General features: G+C 43.5%; 1 protein-coding gene across 1 annotated transcript in view; it reads right to left on the bottom strand.

The window, feature by feature from the left end:
- Positions 1–25,752, bottom strand: part of MED13L (mediator complex subunit 13L) — a 164,466-nt gene extending 138,714 nt beyond the window's left edge. The window contains exons 1-2 of the mRNA XM_036393122.1: positions 25,588–25,752; positions 6,613–6,850 (exon numbers count right to left, since the gene is read on the bottom strand). Coding sequence (XP_036249015.1) covers positions 6,613–6,850; positions 25,588–25,659 — 310 coding nt within the window. The 5' untranslated portion in view covers positions 25,660–25,752. The remainder of the gene's footprint in view (positions 1–6,612; positions 6,851–25,587) is intronic.
- Positions 25,753–26,406: the final 654 nt, after the last annotated feature.

The following is a 26,406-nucleotide window of genomic DNA, read 5'->3' as shown; positions in this document are numbered from 1 at the left end:
AGGGATACAAATAAAATAAAACAACAAAAAGCATTAGGCTTTTTTACACATGGCCCTTTGGTAGATTTCAGACTTTTAAATAACTTTTTAGCCTTAGATATTGCCAGCTGTAAGAAGAGGGAAAACACACTATGTGAGAATGATCCATGGAATATCCTGAGCTGGAAGGGACCCACAAGGATCAGTAAGGTCCATTTCTTGACTAGAATTGGTAATGAATTCACAAATGCCACATGTACTCATTGGATCCTGCTCTGAACACTGAGATTCCCTGTTCATAGGGAGACAAAACCACTGAAGGAAAGAGGAATTAAGGCAAAGGTAAGTGCAATCAGAATTCCAAACAGGACACTCAATTTTAATTTTTTTTTTAAAGACTCCCACAAACCAACTTTCAAGTAAAAGGAGTAGAAGTGGTGAGAAAAACATTTATTTTTAAAAGAAAGCAAAACAAAATGAAGACATCTCGCCCAGACACAATAAGGCTCTTGTCAACTTCATGTGTATAAAAGGAGTTGGCATTTTCCCATGAAGCAATTCCTTAATCCCAAATGATGGCATAATAACCTCATTTAATATGCCTGCTTAAAAGAAAAAGTTTATTTTGTCTAAGCTGAACTTCAACTGGCAATCACTGGACACCAATTACCAGCGTCAGATATAAGGGTCACAGAACAATTCTGTGGGCTGAGAAAGTAGGAATTCACTTTTCAATCCCATCTTCTTGCCAAAAGAATGGAAAAGTTGAACTTTGTTTTCATGTCTTTGGGAATAATCTATGCTAGGCAATTAAGAAAATGCAAATTACTTATCTTATTGAAAATAATCAAGCTAGAAACAGACTTTTCAGCAACTTAATATTCCAATAAAGTCTTCTGTCACAGGAACCTACTTGTTAATTCCACTCTGCGCTCAAGAACCGGCAATTAACCATTTTCAGATTTCACTTCAAATTATTAATAAGTGGTACTCAGCTGCTTGATATTCATTGCTGCTTTTTAAATGGAAAGGCTTCCAAAAGCCTTGCATTTCAGATCCTTTATTCCTTGTTCGTGAACTGCTTTTCCATGTCCTGGCTGCTCTCCTTCGTGGTACCACTGGGCATGACAAGAGTTCTGGGGTTTATGGAGTTACTCAGAGTACAGAAAATTGTTGTAATACACATCCCATGCTTTCACCAAAGCCCAGGGATCCCAGGAATAACATTTGGGCAAATCCAAGGAAGTCTCCAAGTCAGCTGTAATGCAATTCCAGCAGCAACTCCCTCCCTTCTTGCCCACTGCCATAACCTCATGGTAGAATGAAAGGACTGAGGAGCACTCTGATTTGAACACCCATTTCACAGCAAGGGGGCTCAGCCTTCATTTCACGCATTGCTTCCCAAATGTGTTTGAATAGACAGGAACATCTCCTCATTCAATAATTAACGTATCTCACTACGCACAGCTTAGAAGAGACTCTAATTCCTGACAGAGCTCCCAGTTCCTCACAATTGCAGAAATAATATCATACCCTGAAAGAACCTTAAATAGGCTCAAATTGAGATGGAAAGTAGATTTTTCACTACCTTATTCTCTTTCACATTATTGGAACCAAAAAATATCATTTTTTCCAAATTTTCCCTTATTTTTCTTTAATCCCTACTAAATGCTGACAAGCACCAACTACTAAACATTTACAGGTTAAACACTGACTTGACTGCTAAATGAAACTTGGAAATCTGGCAGTTCATAAGGGAGCATCAAGAACCCTTCCTAGCAGGAATAAAAACAACTAAATTGAGTTCTGGGGCAAGTTGTTCTCCTCAGGAGAAAATCCTTAAAAACAGAGCTGACATGTTCTGCTTTCCTGTAGGTAAAAATCAGCAAATTTCAGGCAGAGAAACAGTAAGAAAAATTAATTTGGGGCACAACCACGTGGGTTAATGTGGGTGCCCTGCACACAGCTCTTCCTACAGGCAGCATTTTTCCCTGCTCGCTTTTATCAGCACCAGGGGATTACGGCTGCGCCAGCCTGATATGCCAAGAATTCATAAACAGGAACGAGCTGAAGCTCCAGGTTTTTCCTGTCATAGCTCAAATTTCAGCTACGTTTTTAAACTTACCAAGCTGCAAAGATCATGTACAATAATCCTTCAGGAAAGACTTGCCTAATTCATTCAAGATCATCTATTCTTCATAAGCATTTCCATCCCAGTTCTTATATTCTACACAGCAGAAAGTGCAATAGTATCATATTTCTGGGGAAGGAGCTCCAGAAATTAATGGATCAAGTGCAATATATCGATGGAAATCCCAAATACCTACCAGAATCAGTGAGTTCAGGCACACAAGCTACTAAGCTGAAAGATGCAGTTTTACCTAAAGAACTATCAAACACCCAGAATTTATTCATTTTCAAGCTCCTGTCTCACATCCTCCCAGCCTTCCAGAGTCCACCTCCAGTGCTGTGCTTACAGTCACCAACCTGTATTCTCAGTAGTGGTACATATAATCCCTGTATTAACCCTGAGAATTCCAATATTCTGTACCACAAATGCAGCAGACAAAGTGGAATAGATCCATAAATCCAGATCAGAGATTATAGACAAAACTGTCAGAGAATTACAGAATATTTTGAGTTGAAAGAGACAAGATCATCAAGTCCAACTCTTGGAGTGGTGTAAAATGTCAGGGCAAAGTGCTCTTTGGAAAAGTCAAGAAGAGAACTGAGGAACAGATCTCCCTTTCCTATAATCTCTGTGGAACCCACAGGGTCTAGGGCAGGGGTGAGAGAAGAAAGAAAACCCAAGAGTTGAGTCTAAATTCTCTGCGATGCTCCAGATGGTATTTGGTCACCAAATGCAAATGAGAGCTCTGCAACTTGCAAATCCACAACGTTCCTGTCAAAAACGCTGCCAACAGTCAGACACTCCCTCCTCTCCTTCCACTTCTTCTGTGTGATGAAAAAAAAAAAAAAAAAAAAAAGATTTGTGGAGAAAGGTACCAGAGCTGGAACAGTTGCCAAACCTCTCCAGGCAATATCATTAAAAAGCATTTATCCTTCAGAAAACCAAACTTCAACAAACTTAAGCGTGCCCAACTTTTTCAGACTTACAGAATCACTCCAGTTTTTCCTCACTCACTGACCCCACCCCAATCAGCTTTTTCCACCCAGGATTGAATAAAGGTCTTTAACCTCTCATCCAGTTTTAAATGCCAGCACAATAAAAACCAGAACACCACAGTCAAGGCTGGTAGGAAGAAGAAATGTAGGAGAATGTGCAAGAGACAGTTCTGAAGTTCCCAGCTGCCTGGTTAATCCAACCACTCCACTGATCTATAACTGCTCTGCAAATAATTGTTTTTACTTAATCTCCCATGACAGCATTTAATTATCCACAGTTTTGGAAAGCTACTACATAAACAACTCTCCTCATACCTCCTGTTTACAACCACTAAGTTGTTTTCCTATGACTATTTGAAATTCTTTTATTAATGGCAGATTTGTTGTTTACCAAATCTTCAATGTTATAAAGATAAAGAGTTCATGAGCAAAAGTTTCTGCAGTGCTTCTGAAAGCAAAGCCTCAGTTTGGACTTTTCCTGTTTACTGAAAGCAGTAACTATCATACAGCACTATTGCACTGACTCAGTTATCCACAAAAAAAATCAAAAATTATAATTTATACTTGAATTAATAAAACATAATATTTAAAATTAAATTCTTTAAAACTTAGTTATCAATAAAATATTTCACTTTCAACACACAAGTCCTAGGCAGAAGAAGAGAAATCCAAAACATTATTCTTGATAAGAATTCATGATCTTACTAACAGGCATTATTCCCTATAGTCCCTATATCTCAGATGTCAATGTTTTGGAGAGACTCTAGTCTTCCTCTTGGATTTGCAGCAGATTCCTGGGACTTGTGCTCCTGAAGATGTGACAGCACAACAACAAAGTTCTGGCCATGGAACTCTAAGTCACAGTGACAATCCAACCTGCAGGAACAGCATTTTAAGCCAAAGCAGCTCATTTCCTGAGTAGGTTATACCAGAAAAAAGCATCATGTTACTCTGGCCCAGCTGACAGGTAAGGAAAACTCTGCTTCAGTAACTTTCCTGTTTTCTGTTTGTATACCCACATGGAAAAGCCCTTTATATTTTCAGGAAGCTAATTTCAACTATCAAATAGTTCAGAACTGTGGCCTGTTTATACCATAAAAAACAGAATAAACTTGTTCAGTTTGCCTTCTGGCTGCATGAAACAGTGAACACAAACTGTGTCCTTTGTCCTGTCTCGAGGAATCAATGGACATAAATGCCTTGTTCTGACTGAATGTGAGGCTCAAAATTTTGTCAATACTGATGTTTGAACTAAAATGTACTGAACAGAGCCCAAGAGCTCTATCAGCAGAAAATGTACAACACTTACACAATTTACATCACTTTGAACTATATCTGATAAGTCACTACAAGTGTTTCAATGTGCTTTTAATATAGAACAAGGAAATCTATCCTTGAAGGATTTACACACATGACAACAAACGAGTTTCAGATTGAATTCCACTCAGAAGTTACTGCTCTGAAGGCTCCAGCCTGGATGTGGGAACACCTCAAGTGCTGTGTCCAGTTCTGAGCCCCTCAGCTCAGGAAGGACCTTGAGGGGCGGGAGCATGTCCAGGGAAGGAGATAGAGCTGGGAAGGGGCTGGAGCCCCAGGAGGGGCTGAGGGAGCTGGGAAAGGGGCTCAGCCTGGAGAAAAGGAGGCTCAGGGGGGCCCTTCTGGCTCTGCACAACTCCTGACAGGAGGGGACAGCCGGGGGGGTCGGGCTCTGCTCCCAGGGAACAGGGACAGGAGGAGAGGGAACAGCCTCAGGTATGCCAGGGGAGGCTCAGGTTGGACACCAGGAGGAATTTCTGCATGGAAGGGGTTGTTAAACATTGGCTGGGGCTGCCCAGGGAGGTGGTGGAGTTCCCATCCCTGGAGGTGTCCAAGGAACACCTGGATGTGGCACTCAGTGCTCCAGCTGGGGGATCAGACACAGGTTGGACTCAATGACCTTGGAAGTCTTTTCCAAACTAAATAATTCTGTGATTCCATACAATTTTGAACAAGGCAGACAATATGTGACAGTGCTGCTTTGCTATATTCTGCCCCATAGTGCAGGTTCAGCTGTCCAGACATTTAAGTGGATTTCCAGACCACCACCACTGGAAGCAGCATCACATTGTTGCAACCAAGATGTCAGATATAAACAAGCTCCATCAATTTACAGAAACAGAAGCATCACCTGCAACTCTCCTCAAATAAAAAGACACTTAAGTCCCATCTACTGCATTTGAAATATTAAATAAACTATATTTCACTAAGAGAAAAGCATATATTATTAAAGCTTTGCTGGGTAAGTAGAAATATTACCCATCCCTCATTCAAAACAGGTGCCTCATAAAAAATGAATGTCAGTGGAATGGCTCAGCACAGCACTTGTGAGCCATCTCTTTAATTATACATGATCACAGGGCTACCTGTGTGGAACACACCCCAAGGTACTCAGGCCTCCATATCTGTGATTTCACAGGCTCTGGTGCCAAATTAACAATCTGGCAGCCATCAAAGCAGGAAGTTTGGAACTGTGCTTAGAACAGAATGAAAATAAATGAATTTATCATAACCCAGGACTAAACAGTGCAGGGTACAGGTGGGAGATAAAGGACAACTCAAGCACACTTGATAAAGAAAATATTCTGTGTACTTGAAACAAATTTTATCACCAAGTCACCAGAAGGTCTAAAGGCCACAAGGATAAAAAATTATTGCAAGAAACCAGAACTTGATCCTTATGATTGTCTTGGGTTTCTTTAACTACTGTTATTATTCAAGAACTGGTGAACTTCAGTTGTTTTCTTGCAAGACACAAGGTGAAAATGGAGGTAAAATTCATCAGCCTAATAAAACACCTTGTAGTTCAGGCAAACTAAGACTTGTCATAGCAGCAATACACCACTGAAAAGAAAATAATACACACTGGATATAGTCAAACCCAAACAGGATCACAACAGACACAGTAGAAGTAACTTTATCATGTTAAGGCCCCACATTCTGGTGACTCTGAGGACAATCCCAGTTGCACAAAGCCTATAATCACCAAATTATCACTGTCACCTCTGACCTACCTGCCATTCCACTCACTTGTTGCAACTTGCGTTGGATCATGCTCAAATCCTGCAGCACGAGCAAGTCCTGACCTCACAGATTTACCTGGGGTGCCATGGAGTTCACCTGACTCCATATTTATTCCACCTTATGCCAGAGCTGAGGTATTATTATTAATATTATTATTATTATTATTATCATCATCATCATCATCCCTTGGAACTAGAACATACTCTACTTTCAGAGGTTCCACAAAAATCCAAGTCATGATATTGACTACAGGTTTCTTGAGTTCAAGTTTCACTTTGCATTTTATCACGTGGCAAAAAAAGTCAAATTTACAGGTTTTTTGTTTTCCTGTAGGTCTTAAAACATGAACTATGACAAAATCACATAAGGTAGCAAGTTAAAGCATTTTTAAAAAATCATTTTTCACTGGAAAAAATGGAGGAAATTGAGAAGCAAAGAGTGGCTTACTGTGCAGCTCGCGGTGGATGACATCGACCAGGTTGGGCTCGTCCCCCCACCAGAATATCCAGAGCTCCTTGCAGTCGGGTTTGACGTCCCGGCGCCACACGCACAGCAGGTTGGCCTGCAGGCAGCGGATGAAGCTGAGCAGGATGGGATCATCCTGGGCTGGAGCTGAAATGATGGGCCCACAGTCCCCATGGCCTTCAAAGTTGTACCTACGCCATTTGATGCCCGTGAGTTCGGCCTATGGGAAACAAAAAGGAAGAAAAGAGTCATTGGATCACTTCATAATTTAGTTATAGTCATAGTTTGTTTCATTTTCATTACTTAATTCCTCAATTCAAGTTCAAAAATCCTCCTATTCATATATTCCCCTTCAAGGAAAATAATTTAGAAACAGCATTGAATAGACCTGGCTTACCCCTGCATTTAGGTTTTCACCACAACCTGACCCACTTCTATTCATTTCTATTCTATTGATTTCCAACATCTTCATTACATTTCAAGCCTTATTGTTATCTTATTGTCATCTTACAAGTTAGAAAGGAAAAAAAAAACAAACAGGGAGAGTGAATAAGGTTCATTTCCTACAGGCTGCTTTGTGGCCACGTGAGATCAGTGTCAGCCCAAAAGTTGGCCACTTGAAAGTCATAAACAAAGCACCACAGTACTTAAGAAAACCAGTGACTTACTGGAAAAGCTGAAACAGTTTCACATTGTGACATTACACATTTAACAAATGGGGGTTTTATTTTTATTTTGTCCAAATGAACAAAAGCAGAATATGGAAACTTGCCATTTACTGCCTCTCAACCAGACAGAATTCTCTTATTAACCATCAAGGAAAAATGAAAAGAACAGGTTTGCTACCCAGATGTTTGGGAAAGGCTTTCTTTGGGCACTGAACAGCTTCCCCAGGGAATGGGCATGGCCCCAAGGCTGCCAGAGCTCTAGGAGCGTTTGAACAATGCTCTCAAGGATGCACAGGGTGGGATTGTTGGAGTGTCCTGGGCAGGGCCAGGAGCTGGATTAAATTATCTTGATGGGTCACTTCCAACATGGGGTGTTTTGTGTGTCTGAGATTTTCCTCCACTCCCAGTTTGCCCCGCCCCTGTTGTAGCCTCCCCCTTTCTCTCCACTCTCCAGCACAGGACAGGGAAAGCTCCCAGGACAGTCTGGTTGTTATCAAACAACTGGTGTGTGCATATCCTGCTCACAGCGGGCTTGTACACTACTCTCTACCTGTTACCACATTGCTGCTGCTGCTATTCTCTCCACTGCTTCATTTCCAGTGTTCACACCTTCCCTTGGCTGCCCAGAAGCAGCTGGTGCTCAGCTCCCAAGTGCTCCTGCAGGAGCAGCCAGCTGGTCTGCCACAAGGATTGCAAACACTCCAGGGCAGCAGCTACACCTCTGACAAGAGAGGGAATTGCCAGGGACAAGGGAAAGACCCCCACTGGAAACACTGACTGCAGGAATGGATTTCTACTCCTAAAGAAAACCAAAGACTTGTAGATCACGTATTCCTCCCATTGTCATCACCTGTGTGAGGACATTCAACTTCTCCTCCAAAGCCCAAACTCCCCATCACACACAGAAGATTTCCTTTTTCAAGTCCACAAACTTTGTCCATTTACAAGTTTAAACTCTAAAATTTTCTTCTGCCCACCACAGTAGGTGGAAGGAGCCAGCCTGGTTCAAGAGGTGGCTGGTGAACTGCTGAGGAGCTGAAGGTGATGCTCATCATACCAACAACAGAGCAAAAAACACAAGTATTTCTTGGATCTTGTAAATACATTCTCTGAAAACGTTTCACCTCATTCCTGTATACTGCCTGGCACAGCAGGACTCTGGCCCATGGCTACAGTCCCTGGGACTCTGCCTCAAGGACTATTTCCCCAAACACTGATTATCCAGACTGCCCATTTAACTGACCCCTGAAGAGGCCTCACCAGGCACATGGCCACTCAGTACTTCACTGGGAAGGGGAAAACCCTAAGGAACACTGAACAGCAAGGAAATTTGGTTTACTGCTTGCAGGCCCCTAAACCACCAGACATCTTTAGCTCCACAGGGCAGAAGTGACACTGCCATCCTATATCCTGCCAGCAGGACACCAGTCCTGGCTTGTCCCAGCTGAAGGCTCCCTACAGCCAGCACTCAGCACTTGCACTCAGACAGAAATGCTGACCAGCCACCCAAAGGGTTGGGAACTATGGAAAAGGAAATGGGAAAAGATAGTCCAGAGTGGCTGAGATACACAGCCATGTGCCACTTTCCTGGCATGATAAGGGCAGAGGAATGCAGGAGGAAGAGACAAAATGGAAGGAGTAAAGTTATTTTTTCCATAGTAGGGTGTGCTAGAACACCTCATACACTAAATAACAATCTAAGGAAAAGCACTCCTCCAGAACATCTACATCTGCTCTCAATCCAACCCCAGCTATAGCTTGGAAAAGGAATGGGCTGAGTTTCTGGAACAGGACAATGAAAGTAACTACAGACCACAAAACACCAAGAATTAGTGCCAGCATAGGCAACCTGTGAAAAAAGGTTAAATGTTTGTGCCATAACCAGCTAAGAACATATGCTAAGTCACAAAGACCTTGGAACAGGAAGATGATGAAAACCAAAACCAAAAAAACTCAACTGAACAAAGGACGTTACCCAACAGCAGCACTCGCTTGATCCACACAGCAAAAGCCAGAGCTCAGCTGTTTCAAAGAGCAAAGAGGCTCCTGTGGCTTCCTGCCAGCTCAGAGGTATCACCCCAACATCCCCCCCAGAGGAGGGATGAAACAGAGTCAAGGAAAGCACAGTGAAATCAGCAGAGCTGCACCCAATTTAATTCTGTGCTAACTCCTGAAGTCTGTAATTCTGTGGACTGTGAGGAATGATAAACTACTAACCTGGATCACAGCAGTGCCCACCCACACACAGAGAGTCTCAAAAAAAAAAGGGAGAGACAAGTCCTGGGGCTTTGGACTCAGAAGCAGCATTAAATGAGCTCTCACACATAGTTTCCCAGTTCGAGTTGCAGAGATGTGGTTCAGCACATGTATTGGGATATGTCTGTTTCTGTTTAAATTTTTAATAGGTAAGCATCAGTACTAATCCCTCAGAACTTCTGGATTGTGTCCTCATGTTAATTAAAACTGAATTCAAATAGAAATTTGAATCCAGAAGGGATACACAAGAGCAGACTACACCCAAAACACTTACACACATTCTACGCCTCTACTGATGTTCTGTGTAAAGCATTTAACACACTATAGGGAGAAGATCTGCATCCACATGGGGATTTATTTACATTAATTTCTTTAAACAAACCAACAGCCCTGGTTTGAAGAGGCCTCCATCTGTTGAAGGGTTTGCACAGACAAGACAAGCAGTGGGCTGTGGTTCTGGGAACTGTTCTGAAGAGCCAAATGTGGTTTCATTTGTGCTTCACTGCTAGTGAGCACAGGCTGACCAAACAGCCTCATCCTCAGCCCCAGCCATGCATTTCCATGTCCCAGTCTGACACTGGATCTACTGATCATGGAATCATTTTGTGAATGGGATCACTTCACCAATTTAAACAAGTGAAAGACAAACATTTCCAGGCTTAGCACCCTGACAGCTCATCCTGCAGCCAAGGAGTCACTGAGCAGCCCCAGGAGAGGAGAGAGAGCAGCAGAGTGGGATCTCCCCTGTCAGGGACAGCTCCAATCAGATAAAACACAACCTTCAGTGCACCCACACTGCTGTTCTGGTCTGGGAACACCTCAACCAACACAAGCAAGCACTGGTGCCAGGGCAGGCTTGGCCTGGGTGCCTTCCCTGCAGCACTCAGCTGCTGCTCAGACATTCACACTGAGCTGGGCTGACTCAAACCCAGAAGGGTTGGATTAAACGACTTTTTCCTCTACTCAGATCAGTCCCCACACCTGATTCATTAAACAGCCACAGAGATGCTTGTACCGGGAAGTCTGAGGACAGCAAAGCAGGTCAGGGAGGGCAGAGATGCTCTGATTAGTAGAACTGCTGGTTTGAAAGCAGCCTGAAACACTGAGACAGAAACCAAAATTGCCAACCTGAGGACAAAACTGTGAACATGCTGTTTAACTCACAACTGGCTAGAGATGAATGCAGAACAAAGCAGAACTCTTGCCAGGTGATGTAACTGACTGTTTCTTGCATCTCTTCCCATATGCATAGTTTTGGCTTATTGCAGTTGCTACAATGTTTTTAGAACTAAAAAGCTTGACCAACAAACCCAAGGAACTTACTTATTATTATCCAACACTGTAAGCAAATCATGCATTAAATGAGATTTTTGCTTTGGTTTATAAAGGAACATGTGTTATGGAGGACTGTGCTGTGAAGGGTTTAACTTGCTCAGATAAGTGGGGCTGTTTCAAAATGGAGTTTTTTTCTAAGTTCAGCAACTGCACTTGGACACAGAATATTTGTGAGACGCCAGTTCTAAATGCACTGGGCCAAGCGTGTAAAGAAACAGAGAAATTGGATCTCTAACAGTAATACCCAAACCCTTCACTAACATCCAAATTCTTACAGAGTAATTCCCAAGACACAAAAAGATCTGTTTCTGATGTTTTCAAAAGCAGCTGTCAGGGTAGAAGAGTGTGTTCAAATTCCACACAGGCATCCAAAACCACCCAAAACATCCCCAAGAAAGAGGCATTAATGAAAACAGTGCATTGCCAATGTCTTTATTCAGATGCATGGCCTTAGAGTGATCACACTGAGTCCCTTGGAAAGGAACAAACTCAGGTTTCAGTGACCATCATCACACCCTGCAGAGTGAAACAGCCTCAAAAGAGATGAGCTGAGAGTGTTCCAACCTCTGATCCCCCCTGCACACACAGACAAGCAGAGAGACACAGAAAGCAAATTAGCACTTTCTTTCACACCCTGCTGCCCTAAATACAGACACCTCCACGTGTACCTGCCACAGCTCAGGGCTCCAGGACGCCATCCACGACTGTGAATTCCTAGGAGACAGAAAACCTAAGCTCTCATTCTTTTCCCCCTTCAGGCTTAAATCACAATAATAGGCAGGCTGGGAGGGTCTTCTGCTGATCTCATCGTGCTCCACTCAGATTGGTAGAGTTTAGGCTGCTAAAAATCACAATTCCCCAGTAACATTTCACAGTGCACAACTTGGTGCTGGCATGCTCCCAGCAGCCCTGAAGATATAATTAGTGCTGGGTAGCCACTGTGACTGCTTTCCTCTTCTGCAGCCCTTGCAGATGGAACACAAACAAACCCATCTTCCACCTCCTCTTTTATTTCCCATCTCCACCAAATGCTTTTTGGCCTCAGTTTTATGGGAAATGGACAGGCCAACTCTAAATTAACTTCTCCAGATCACTTGAGTAATTCCACCCATTTTAATACACAAAGCTCCCTTGGAGAGATCATACAATAATATAGACACAACAGAAGGAGAAAGAGGGAGAGCATCAAAAGTTTGAGATATTCTTGTATTTGGCCACATTAAGTGTAAAGCAGAGCTATTTTTTAACTACTTTGTGCTTCTCTACATCAAAAACAATGACTAAAACAATATAAATGTGCTATTTTCCCTGCTTCATATCATACAGAAAAGTAAGAAAAGCTAAGACAGAGTCAGGCTGCAGAGTGCAGAAAATCATCTGGTACTTTCAAAATAGGAAGGATGCATTGGAAAGGAGGTAAGATCATATCATGAATAAAAGAACCAGATATCAATCATGCAGGCCCTCAGCTCCAACCCTGCTTTCTAAAAGACTTTCAACACGGCAAATTTCAGGTCATTTTATTTTTCACACTTCTCCAATTTGAAACAAAACAAAAACCAAGTATAAAATTACTTCCCAGTTGCCTGCCTAAAAGGTGCCACTCAGACAAATTCAAGTCTTCCCAGTGCTTCAAACACAACTTTCTTTAATGGTCATAAAAAACCAATGCAATCAATGGAAAAAAGCAAGCCACACCATCACTTCTACAAACACATTTCAGTTAAACAAAGGAATATAAAAGCTTTCATCAAATGTCCTTCCAACCCAGGGGAAGATGTTAAGCTGCCCAGGGTACCTTAAAACATTGTATTTACCAGCCTCTGAAGTTAGGCTCAGTCTAAACAATTCCTCTAATCTAGAATTTTGTTTGCTTCTTCATAGGAAAGCAGTTGCTAAGTATCTTTAGTCTACAATTTATGTTTCAAATTGGAACATAAAACATGTAAATGCCATATATATGTTTGCCAGTTTTATTAGTGTCTCATCTTGAGAGCTTCATTCAAGTAAGTAGCTATTCTGAAGCCACCAGAGACTCATACTAAGGACTACTCACATGAGTGAAAATCTGCATAAGAAAGCCCTTAGTTCATAGTCCAAGAATTTAAACTGTAGTTAAAGGTGTCATGGGAATTACACCACCATTTTAATTAAATGCTGTAAGATCTTGCAGACAGACTCAAGATTAGCACCATCTGTTTTGGTTACAGTGTCTCATTTCACTGCATCATCCTCACACGGCAACGAAATATTGCACACTCCACTCCAGCCATTTAAATACCAGATAAAAGTTATGTCATGTTGATATACTTCACTAGGAAGGAAGGACAAAAGGACGAGGACAGGAGGACTGAAAACTACTCTGTAACAATGTGTTGCTTGTGGAGGAGGCAAACATCATCCCCTCTCACAGTGAAATAAACCATTTAGTAACATCTGCCTTAGTCCCTGTCAAGTGAATTGAAAGAATAGAGGAGATTGCTTAACTAAAAAATTCGTTTTCTTCACAGCTTTACAGACTGTTTGCACACCCTGAGAGAGGCTCCTATTCCCACAGCACAACTGAGCAGTGCCAGCACCTGTCCACAGACATTCACCATCTTGTCTGCTGGGTCTGAAGATCTCTGGGGTTTGAAAACCCACAGCAGACTGACCAGCTCAGCCCTGCAGAGTCTCCTGAAATCAGATCGTTCCCAGAACTACATATTAACATCCTCCTCTTCATGCTTTCCATTTTAAAAAAGCAAGGAATGGTTTGTGTTCCCTTCCCTCAGGGCTTATCCCTTCTGCCCCTGTAAGGGGGAGGGATCACATGGCAGTGAGAGGCCTTGCACGCACTGAATGAGCTTCAAATGGACATTTCTGTGAGGCCAAGTATAGCCATAACTGCACAAAGTCCTCCAAACTTGCTCTGAAATCAAGAATAGACAAAAAATAGCACAACAAAAAATAGCTAATTCTGAAGAGGGCGTCCCATGGCAGAATAAACACCACGCCATGGTTTGTGCTTTGGAGCCCAGTGCTCAGCCCCAACCCTCTTAGTATGCAACTGAGCAGCAGCAGAATGACATGTTTGACTTTAATCCTCTCCCTGCATAAGCACACAGTCAAGTGGCTGGAAAAAAAGGGATAAAGGGCAGCCACTAACAAGCTTTTAAAAATGAAGGATGAAAAAATTACCTTTTTTTTTGTTGTTATTCCTTGGCTCTTAAAACCAACATGAAAGTGAGCATGCCAGTGCATGCAGCACATGTGCCTGGAACAGCTTTCTGCTGGATAAATCCCTGCAATCCATGATGCCTCCTTCCCTCATGCCCCCTGGAACAGATTATCTAAATGCTCCTACTCCAGAGCTGTTTGTGACAAGCAACAGTGTCAGGGCATTTGTGTGTCATCTTTTACCTTTGCAAGTCTCAGAGAAGGATTAGCTGTAACCAAAATCCTATTATCAGATATCCCCCTGATGGACTTCTGTACCTGGGGACATCTGAGATCCCGTATCACAGTACCCAAGACCAGCAAACCAAGGCATTTCTAAAATAATAGGTTTCACATTATTAAAAGCCACAAACTAACAGCATGAGCTCTTATGCCTAAAAAGTAAACAGTACTGACAGAAATGAGGTATTTTTTCCTCTTTCTCTCCAGCATGAGGGTGACTTTGCCCATGTAGGAGAGGAGGCAGCCAGAAAGATTAATTGCTTCTTTCAAAGAAACAAAAATCAGACCCATTTCAAAAAGAATTTGAGGTGGCAACCAAGTACCATCTTTCCCAGTGGAAAATATAAAAGGACTCCAACACTAATGCTCAAATTTCAGCAGCTCTGGCAGATGCAGGAGTTACCAACAAAGGCTTTTTGAGTGGCAAGCATAAAAGAAAGAGCAATCTGGTAAAAGCACCCAAATTACTGATATGGATCCAAACCCTCACAGAAATTCAAGGTTAAATACTAAAATAGATGACTACAATCAAGCACAGCAGAGGAAAATGAGCACACACTGACACACTGAAAGAGAAAGTATCTTCTTCCAGTCCACTGCAAAAACAGGTTGGCAAAACAAAACCAAATGTGAGAAATTCTTATAAAAGAAACAGAAGGTGACATAGAAATTGAGGCCATTACAATTCATCTGCAGCTCTGCACATTCATCACAAACTGCAGCTCTTGTTTCACAACATCAAAACCAGAAGAATTACAGGAATGGTCAAAAAATATATATTCCATACAGTTGAAAAATCATCCATGGATTAAGTCTGGTTGGTTTATAAGAAGGAAAGTGAGGTTCTCTAGAGAACAGCTGCTGGTTTTCTTCCAGATATCAAATTAAATTAGCAGAACACAGACTCAAACCAAAATGAGGTGGCTGAAATTTTTGTATCAGGATAAAAACTTATGCACTAGTTTAGAATTTTTCTATAAAATATCTACCAGGTTCAAGAAACCTCTCAACCAAATACTCAGAGAGCCTGGGAGATAATTCAAGGGAAGTGCAACTACATCCACTTCAGCAAATCCAGCAGGCCAAACAAACACTGGCCACCACTGAGACAGGACACTTAAGGGGAATTGTGATTCCACAACACTGTTCCATGCCCCTTCATTTAGCCAGGTACCAAGAGGTACCTTGGAAGTCTCATCAGCACACAAAGCACTCAATGGTCACCCTCAGAGCTGCCATCCTCAGCCAGCACCCAATGTTCACCTATAAAGCACCTATAGTCATTCAGGACTAACTGCAAAAGCTCTTTAAGAATTATTTAAAAACAAAGAATTAAAGAGGAAATTTTTGATTAAAGACCTTTGAGTTACATCAACAACTTTCACCTTCAGTGAAGGCTTTGGTTAGCAAATCTGCAGCCCTTAACAAATCCAGCAAATTCAGAACATGGTCCCATGCTGGTGCCTGGCTCGGCAGCTCCCCTCCACTGTAACCCAGTCCAGGAGAGATGGGAAAGGATAATGTGATAAGCATGGCTGGAAGCCAAAGGGCTGAGACTCAGCCATCACTTGAAAAGATACTTTCACACCTAAAATATTCAGGACATGAACATAAGGAAACAGAAAGATGGCAGCAGCACTGTCCCAGGTCAGCGTGGCACTGAGACTCACACAGGCACTTCCACACACGTGTCCTGCTGGCTCTTGCACCAACACAGCCACACAACATGGGAAGATGCTGTGCCAGAATCCCATCACCAGGAGTGAGAAAGGGAAACAGGAAAGCCAACCTGCACAACAAAACCGAATAGGCAGAAATTTGGGGGTCAGAGGATGCACAAACCTCACGCATGTCCAAGCATCCATCTACCCGTGGCAGCCAAAAGTAACAAGGCATGACTGGGTTTGCTTTGGCTTAGGTGTTTTTTATTACTGGGAAAAGGGGGAGAAGAGGACTTGATCTTAGAGCTCTTTTCCAACCTTAATAATTCTACATGGAATGAAGCTTACCCATGGCAGAGCTGAACATTTACCCCTGCAGGCTGTATGGAAGCACACAATGCCTGGAAGCAAAATGCCATCTCCAAGACAAAAGACAGAAGCAACTGAAGAAATTCTTTTCATATTACCAAACCCTGGGTTAAGGTAGTGACCCACCCCACAGCTCAAGTCACAGACACTATTTTACAGAAAGGCATCTCTGAGTTCTCCATCACTTCAGACAGTTTCTTCACAAAAGGGAATCAATTATATTTTGACTTCTGAGTAGATGGTTGAGAACAGATAATAAAATGGAAACTACCACCGCAAACTTCAATAGCACACAAAAAAAAAGCAAATAAAGATGCAACTTGTCAGCAGCCAGAGTATCCCTCCCTTGTTTTCAGACAGGGTGAATGATGAGGTTTGACTTCTTTCTTCAGAAAGAATCAGAACTGACTGCCTATTTTCCAAATTTAAGAAAGTCCCCTCTTGGAGAAAGCTGGACTACAGAAAAGCAGTCCAACACGTGAAAAAAAAATTACAAAAACAAATCTGCAAGAAAACAAAAGAATTCTCTATATTCTTCCCAAATTTAACTTTCTTTTCTAGATTTTTTTTAACTGAAAGAGGAAGGAAATGTCAAACATCAGAGTCATACAATGGACTATCAGCTGTTTCCCAAACCAAGTAATCTGACATATGGGCAGAAAAAAGCAGGGGGGAGGGTGGGCTGGAGGAAGTAACAACCCGAGCAGAGTAAACTTTGGCACAGTGAGTTAAAGACTGTGGTTCCCTTTCTTCCATTACACAAAAAGCTGCACCGAGGACTCGGAACATTCCTGTGCCCCACATCTGAGCAGCACAGCAGCTCCCACGGGTTTACAGCTGTGTCCATCCCTGCCCTGCCCAGCAAAGCTCGGTTTTAACCCACGTCCATCCCTGCCCTGCTCACCTCTCTCCCTTCCCAAAAGAGCCCAACCCAGGCTCCTGCTCTGGGACAGAGAGGCAGGAACAGCACAGGAATCCCATCCCCAGCCCTGGTTCTTCACCCCTGTCCTCATCACTGACACCCAGCAATGCCCAGCTTGTCAGGAGCAGCCAAAATCCCTCAGCCCTTCAAAACCCACACCTGGAGAATGCTGGTGTATGAATCTCCTGTAATATGGAAAGTAGTAAATAAAGCCACTGCATGACTGGTCATGTAGATTCACTTTGCCAGCTCTCACTGTCATTCCTGCAAAGACAAGAATCCAGCACCTCCTGCCAGAAGGGAATTATGGAAATTCACAGAGAGCTCCAGTCAAAATTTTATTAAAATACACACGGAAAATTAAATAACTAGAAACACTGGGCTAAAACTGAAAGCAGCTTTTTCAGAATAAAGTAATTTAACCAATTCACCTTTTCTCTCAGCAAAGAATTTTTTTTAAATAAAAATACTTGACATGGCCACTACAAAACATTCCTGGTATTAATTTTGTGTCTCACCAGAGCCACCTACAAATCCAGTAACATTGTAGACATACATGAAGTGAGACTCATAAAAGTCCAACACTAAGAGACTGCAGATATATTAAACTAGGTTTGAAAACTTCTTAGTAAATCAGAGACTCCTATAAGTAAAAAGTCAGGAGTCTATAATGTAAAAAACCAACACATTTTGACACTTACGCCTCATAGCTGTCAGCTATGAATGCATTGTTATCAAAAACTGGAAGTCTGCCAATGCCTGATCAATAGGTAAAGAAGAGTTTTCCTTTAAATTTTGCTTTCAATCCTCTGTTCTCACAAAATATGGTATTTTATGGGCAAATATGGAGTCATAAGAACAGGCAACCAGAAGGCCCTGACCACAGCATAGCTCTTTTAAAGCTAAAAGATGAATGAAATAAAGTTTTACTCAACAAGCTTTAAATTTCCTTCTCTAAGACACGGATTGTGGTTACAAAGCCACTTTGATCTCCGTTCAATCCACGCCACTGCCAAAACGTGGTGGGGAGAGAAGAATGAGGGGAACAGATCTGCCTTGGGAGAGAGAAGGGGGAAAAGATTTTCACTAGGTCAGCTCCACACTCCAGGCTTAAATATGAATTTATGGACCTTTCTGGAGCCACCAATGCATGGAAGAAAAGTGAAGGGGGAGGAACAAAAATGTAAGGGGGGGGGGGGAACCCAAATTTTTTCCTCTGTAATTATAATTTTCATAAACAAGAATACACTAAGCTGCAACACTGTCTGATTAAAGAAAGCTGAGGTAACTGACTCACAAGAAGTGATACAGAAATACATGTGTCATATCTAATTACTTTTGTAATAGAAGCCCGACCATTTTTCTCTATTTTCATAAGCTGATTAAATACATTCCTTAATATAGGGACAAGGTCATTGTGTATGTTTGAGCTCATCTGTGTTAGTCACATAAATGTAAATATTGCCTCAGGGCACCTTATACAACAGCACCACACAATAAAATTCCCCATCTCAAAGAAACAAAAGCAAGGATGCCCACTAAAAGCTCCAGCCACACATCCACATGCACTACTGCAATTCTGCTCATGGATTAAGCCACACATGACTCAATGAGAAATAACGTATTTTTACAGATTAAGGTAGAAAGTGAGAGTCAGAATTCATCAAAATTAATGAATATTCACAGCACAAGCCAAAGGAAAGACTGCTTAAATGTTTTACACTTGTGAGTAAGGCAGCTCCTTACTACAGGAGGAAATGCTGAGAACACTCCAATGTGAAACGCTGAACTTCTTCCCTGGTATCAGAGTAGGTTCTGCTCAGCCCTCATTATCATTTTGCAGTGCTGGGATCACACTATTGCACAGCTCTGTAACGAGCTGGGCACAGCAGGAAACAACACAAGCTGTCATTGCCAGTATCCCAGTCCCCTGATCCTGCCCTGTGTGCTCACTCCACTACTGTGTGCACAGGGAGCCCAACACCAGCTTTTAGCCAGATTTTGAGGTCTGCAGAGCAGAATATTTTTATTAGCTGGTTTCTCTTTAAAACTATCAGTTGATGTCAGGGAACTCAAGGAAAGAGGATCTATTTTTAAAGCAATACTTTGAGCTCAAAATGAAAGCAGTGGAACAGCCTGGTCTGAGGAACAAAGATGCCCCCATGTAAACACACACTCCTTATAAGCAAATCTTCTGGATTTGGGTTGGGATCTTCTGTTGGAAACACTTGTGCACTTTTAAAACTGGCAAGTTAATACTAAAACAAGCATGTTTTCAGTCAGAGCAGTATTTTTGCTTATTATTTGTGTTACTATGGCACCAACAAGATGCAAATGCCACCGTGACAGACTCTACACAACGAAGTACACGACTCACCCACAGAACAGTAAATGAACACACACAGACTCCAAAGTTTTGTGTAAACTACACTTGTCAGCCTTAACAACAGTGGGAACAGCCCAACCACCTACCCAGTGTTACTGGGTTGTCCAGAGGATTCCACACAAGCTCAGGAAAAGGGGTTTTTTTGGTCTGTGGACATCAACTGTCATCTTCCACAGCTACCACAGAACAACTAGAAAAAACCAAAGGACATAAATCTATAATGAGGTGATCCTGGCATACACTGGAGCCAGCACTCAAGGAAAAATAAAAGGCAGAGAGGCAGCAGGTGTAACATCAGGGAGACAATGAAGGAATGCAGCAAGCTGCCAACCATTCCAGCCACAGGATGCGAGAAAAAATTTTTAGGGGCATCCCTGCTCTGATCAGAGCAAAACCCAAACCCTGATAAAAGTGTGCTGCCACAACTATGATGCAAAAGTGGACTGGGGCAGGTGGGGAGGTGGGAGTAATTCCATAGAGAGATCAAGGAAAGGGGAGACAACAGGTGCATTCTCACTCCGTGAACGGGAAGCTTCAAACCAGCCCAGGTGTTCACCCCACCACAAAGTGCAACGGCCCCCTAACACTGATGGGCTTTGGTATTTAAAAGCAGTGCATCTGCACACACACATATCCTTTCATGTAATGCTTCTGAGAACTAGAGAGATGAAAAAATTAAAACAAAATCCATAAAGATTCCTTCTTCATCTAATGACCAAAGTTACTCAAGTTAACACGCTCAGCAAATATATCTCATATGCACCACACTTATTTTTTTCCACCGAAGATCAAAACCTTCAGTTTCTTTAGATTTTCTTCAAAAGAACTGCATTGTCCAGAATGAAAATAATAGAAGAAAGGATTTTAAAGTTCTATCTGTAGATCTTTCTTTATTCTTTCATATGAGGAAGCACTCTCAGAAGAAGGCAAAAAAATCCAAGATCAAATGAGTCAGGGTGGGGAGGGTGTTTGAGAACTGAGGTTATGATGTCAATTCTGTATTAAAAATGTAGAAAAATAGAAAACTCTATTTCCAGATAGTGTTTAAATTCCTGTTCCTAAGGTGTAGTTACCTAGGATATTTTTTAATACTTCACCCTGATATTTGGGTATTAATTTTTTTGTTCTGATGTTCCCAACAGCAGTCACACAACCTGACTCACAGTGCCACCAGAATCAGGACAGAATCCCTGGGGAAGGATTTCCAGTCCCAGGACATGTGCACATTCACAAGATACTCAGGATTTCAAGGAAACCTCACTCAAATATTTCTTAGTGATTAGCTTGGGCACACTTATTCTGAGCTGCAAATGTCACTCCTGCACCCCCCCCCCCCGTTTTTTTGGGAATATTCCCAAAAGGTTGGTTATCCAACAGGTCCCTCAATTCTCCTCCTGGAGCAGGGCACACTGGCTGAACGTCACTGTCCCAATCTCTTTGCAAATCTGGGTCTGTTCACTTCAAACCCTCTCCCTGGCACGTCCCATTAAACTGTCAAATACTCTGACAGGACATAATATAAACCTACCACTGAAGTGATTTAAAACCTGAAATAATCTTTTATTAGCAAGAAGTGAACAAGCTTTCTAATGTCATCTCTCTACTTCTGTCTTGTTACCTAATAAAACTCAGGACAAAGATAACTAGAGAATCAAATACTTTTGCACAACTTGAGAGGTTAATTCCATTTCTTAATTATTTATGCATGTAAATTCACACCTACATAAAATTCCAAACAAGCAAGATAGACACTGTGCAGTGCTGAACATTCAGCATGCCAAAGTCCCAGCCCACTGCTCGGAGCACTGCATTTATGAAAACACAACAAGCAAGGACTACTGGTTAATTCACTACTACTGAAGGCATTGAGCAATCAACATTTACTATGAAGTCCTTTACTGACAATTATGCAACACCAAGGAATAGCTCACAGCAGCCTCTGCAACCTTCACTTTCTGATGCCATGAAGAAGCTTTAGGAGAATAAGCCAAATGCCACCTCTGATTGCTTTAATTCCTTTTATTTTATGCTGGAAACATCAACAAAACTCACTGATCAAAGGGAACAACTTCTGTTCCTGGATGTGAACTGCAAAAAGCAACAGTAGTGACAGCCTTCACTGTTTTTAACTTTGCCTTTTAAACAAGAACAAACAATTCCCACTGCCTGGACCCTTCTGGCAGTGGGTTTCTGTAGGAATGCACTTCTACAAGAACATGGGACATCTTCCATAGCAGTTCCTCTAACCTGGTCTCACTTCCCCAGAACACAATTGTGTCTTTTCCAGCATGAAGATTCCTACAGTACCAAATCTTTCTACCCCATGAAAGCTCCTCCAAATTTCAGGTCATTCCTAACACCCTTGGCCATACTCTCCAGCTCCAGTATATCCAACATTATGCAACTTCACCCCAATTTCCCAAGACTGAGCTGTGCTTTGGGATCCAGCATGGCACCAAAGCCTAGATAGTTGAAGAAACATCTTCATGAAAGCCCTCACTGTCATATGAGTAACCCTTACTCACAGGAAAAGTCAAATTAATTTCAGTAAGACTACTTTTATGATTAAGGATTATTCACAGGAAGACTGCTGCCAGCTGAGGCTGAAGTTTTAATACAAAGCATATTACCTCAGAACATTTTGTCTCTAAATAGTTATTAGACAGCTCTTAATTAGTATTTAAATAAACTGGCCCATACAATGGCTTATTAAATACTGTTTATCAAAACAGACATTCTTTTCAGAAGCAGCAGCAGACATTTTGACTACAGCAAAAACAGAGCGAGGATAAATATCATTTTTCCTACTGCTGAGCTAGGAACAGCAATCTCAGACAGAAAGTGTATTTTTAATGAGCAAGACTTTATACTGAGCAGATTAAACAAGTTATTATTTGAGGAGTACTCTGATAACAAAGATGCAAACCAGCCCTTCCATCACCTTACTAGGAAAGGCTCCACGCTCAGAGCAGGACTGGGGATGCGTGTGCAGGCTGGCGGGGGGTTCTGCCTGCCCATTTCCCAGGGCGGCGCTGGATCCCCGCGCTGCCGGAGAGCACCACACACACTCGGTGCTGCCAAGTGCTGCAATCCAGAGGGACAGTCCGTGGAACCCAGCTCTGCCAGCCCAGCACCACCCCCAGCACCTGCACAGCCAAAGGTAACTTTAAAACCTTCACTTCAGACCCTCGGGTGACACATTCTGAGCCCACACCGCTGAGGGCCTCCACAGTGTCTGGACATCCTGATAAAAGAGAATCAGTTACTAAAAGCTTTAAGAAATCACTTGCCATCAAAAGATTCAGAAGCAGCAAAGGCTCCTAACCTCTCTAGCATGTCTAGAAAAATAGAAATCGTGAATTGTTAAGCCAACCCAAATCCACCACAGCAACCAGACAGAGCTGACACAGAGCTCTGGCTTCTCCAGGGCAGGGAGACAGCGTTCCTGCTTCCACAAAACAAATGTCTGTGGCAAGGAATATTATTTAACCATGAACAAACAGTATCATGATAGACTATAATTATTTCAGAACTGTAATTCTCCAGTCACGATCATTTATTTGTGATTCACACACAAAACAAAGCCTGCAGTTGAAAAACCCCCAACTTCTAATAGCAGAATCAATTTTCAAAATATTTGTAATCTACCATGCTGTTAAAGAATGAATGGATTCCCACCAGCTAGTGGTTTAGATTTTGTTGTGTTACAGTGAAAAAGTAAATTATTAACAAAAGTTTCTCTAACTACTAATCCAGACTACTGTAGCTTAAACACTTCATAAATTTTGAAATGAATATGACAATCTGAGGTTAAAGGGTCAGTGGTGCTGGCCACGTATTTTCAGTGTTTCCATTTTCAATATCTTTCTCTGCTACATAAATCCCAAAAAAATCTAACACAAAATAAAATAAATCTTCTAAATAGTTTTCACATAGGCTGTATTTTAAAAATATTACTGCTTGATCCCCTTTTTTATTTTTGTAGAGCCAGAATACAATAAAAACAGAGTTTCATACACAGCACCACATTAAGGCACAGATACCTCCCACAAAATTACATGGGAGATTAAAGGGTTGCACATTAAACTCATTATTATTAAAGCCACTTGCAAAAGAATTTCGTTTAACTTATTTCAGTGATATTACACACCCATTTAAAATTGAACATTTCCCTAGCCTAGTCAGGTGGGAGAAAAAAAGCAACCAAACCACAATAACTATGAAATAGCTTCACTTTATAATTTATGCTAATTGCATGCCAACAATTATTTTTACCAGTGACAGATTTGCAGATTGCAACTGCAGAGAAGTTCCGCCTCTCCAAACACACACTCCAGTCTGCATTAATGAACGGGGACTTCACAACTCTGTGAGGAGCAAACCCTCCACTGCCTGCCTTCTACAATCAGATACGATTGTTCCCTTCATGCTTCCCGATTTATTTTCCTCCCCGGCTAAGAGCAGCCGTAGTCAAAATCACCATAACAATCCCCCAAATCACCCTTCCTGCATCTCGATACGCAGAGCATTGCTACATATTTATAAATATTACTACACGCCTTCAAACAGAAACACCGATACAAACTTACATAACGTAACAATTCGATAAAAAGCCAAAGTTAGAAATGTAGCATTCTCACAGAACAAGCTCTTGGGGCAGTTTTCTAGCAGTAGAAAACTACAGCTCTTGTTCCAGATTCTTAAAAGGTACAAGCAAAATATACACCAAATTAAAAAAAAAAAAAACCAAAAACAAAACAAAAACAACAAACAAACCCTGAGACAAAATAACAAATACACTACAATAACGTTAAAAAGCATAAAACAAAGAGCTTGATCACTTGCATTTCTAAGTAATTTCCTTTTTTTCCCTCTCCTTATTTTCATAAGGGAGCTAAAAACAATATCTTCCGTTCTATCAGAAGAAGAACATATGCACCCACCTCCAATTCTGGCAGAGCTCTGCTGCAGGGAGGGGGCACCCACCACAATCCTTTCACACATGCTACCCCCAAAGTTGCATCACAAGGCTTTAACTCCACCACACCACGCACTGAACAAGTCCCTCCTCCCCTCCGACATTATCCCTGTAGCACTGGAAGGCTCCCGACGATCCAGCAGCCCTCTCGCTCACTCAGCTGTTGCCCAGCCAGAAAGGATAATGTTCCTGTGCGTGCCAGGTAAAATAAAGCAAAGTATTTCCAAATGACTTTGCCGTTACACACAAATTGTTTGCGTATTTTAAATTTAAATTACCGGTCCATAGCCAGCCAAAACTGATATCATGATTTCTGCAACATTAAACCACGCCATCCACGTCGGAAGTTCCCAGTGAGATGGGCAGACGGCATCTATGCAAACAATCCGGCACACTACTGTCAGACGCTGTTGTTCTTCAGAGAAGGAAAAATTAAAAGGTTTGGGTTTTTTTTTAACCTCTTGCCCTCGAGCACGATGTGTGCAAAGAGGAGAGCAGGCTGTAACAGCAGCTGACACGCCGTCACAGGAGCCCAGAGCTAAGTCCGACAGTCGATCACACTACATGAGCGTTCGCTGCTGCTGAAATGGCGTTTGTCATTGTGAGAGGAGAGAAAACCCCCTGGTTCGGTGGCACAAAGCGCACAGGGCACGGAGTGCCAAGGGAGGCGGGGAGAGGAGCCTGTTTACCCGGGGAAGATGGTTATGCAGGGGACACAGAGCCGTCCCCTCCCCGCTCTCCAGCTGCGAGCGCGATACACAGACCCGCAGCAAACCACGCTAAGGAGCAAAATAAACACGGGGACCGGGCCGGGGGAGGGGCCAGCGCAGGAGCAGCCCCGGGCCCTGCCTATAAACCTCCGGCAGCTGCTCCCGACCGGCAAACCCGGCGCGGAGCCACCTGCGGGCGCCCACCCGCCCACCGCCCGTTCACTCACTCACCAGCGAGAAGAGGTTGGAGTGACAGTCCTCCAGGCTGGCCCCGTTCGCCACCCAGTTCGCTGCCGCAGTCATGATCCTCGGCGAGCCGGGCCGCCACGGCGGGGCATGTCTGGGGGGACGGCCGGGGGGCGAGGGGCAAGGCGGGCGACCCCCGGGGCGACCCCCGTCACTGCCCGGGGCGGCCGCCGCGCTCCGGCCCCTCGGCCCCGCGGGGCCCCGCGGCCGGGAGGGGACGCACCGAGGCCGGGGCGGGCGCGCTGCTCCTCGCTACCCGCCCCCGCGCCGATAATCCTCGAGCCGGGAGGCCCTTCTCCGGTGCAAGCGGGGGGGACGCGTCCCCCGCTCCTCCAGGCCGGGAGAAGAAGAGGAGGAAGGGGGGGCCCGGGGCCGCCCTTCCGCGTCCAGGTGCGGCCCCCCCCGGTCGGGGGTCGCGCGGAGGGCGGCGGGTCCGTGCGGGACGCGGGGCGGGCGAGGCGAGGGGGGGTCCCGGTCCCGGCCCCGTGCGGAGGCGTCGGAGGGCGGGGGGCGCTGTGTCCCCTCCCCGCCCCGCCCGGCCGCCCCTCGCTGCTGCCGCCGCTGGCTGTGCGTGGATGGTGTTTTCCTCCTCCTCCCGCTCCTGCTGCCGGCGCCGCCGCCTCGTCGGCGCTGCCCGCGGGGTGACGGCGGTGCGGGCGCGGCCCGGCCCGGGCAGGGAGCGCTGTCCGCCCGCGCTGTGCCGGCCGTGCCCGCAGCGGCCGCAGCTCCGCGCCCGCTCTGCCTCCTGCGCTCTGACAGCAATGGCGCCCGGGCCCGCACCGCGCCGCGCCATTGGTCCCCGCC

This window comes from Molothrus ater, chromosome 18, assembly GCF_012460135.2.
Source record: "Molothrus ater isolate BHLD 08-10-18 breed brown headed cowbird chromosome 18, BPBGC_Mater_1.1, whole genome shotgun sequence".
NCBI lineage: Eukaryota > Metazoa > Chordata > Aves > Passeriformes > Icteridae > Molothrus > Molothrus ater.
Note: the sequence above shows the minus strand (reverse complement) of the source record. Positions and strands in the feature narration are given on the sequence as shown.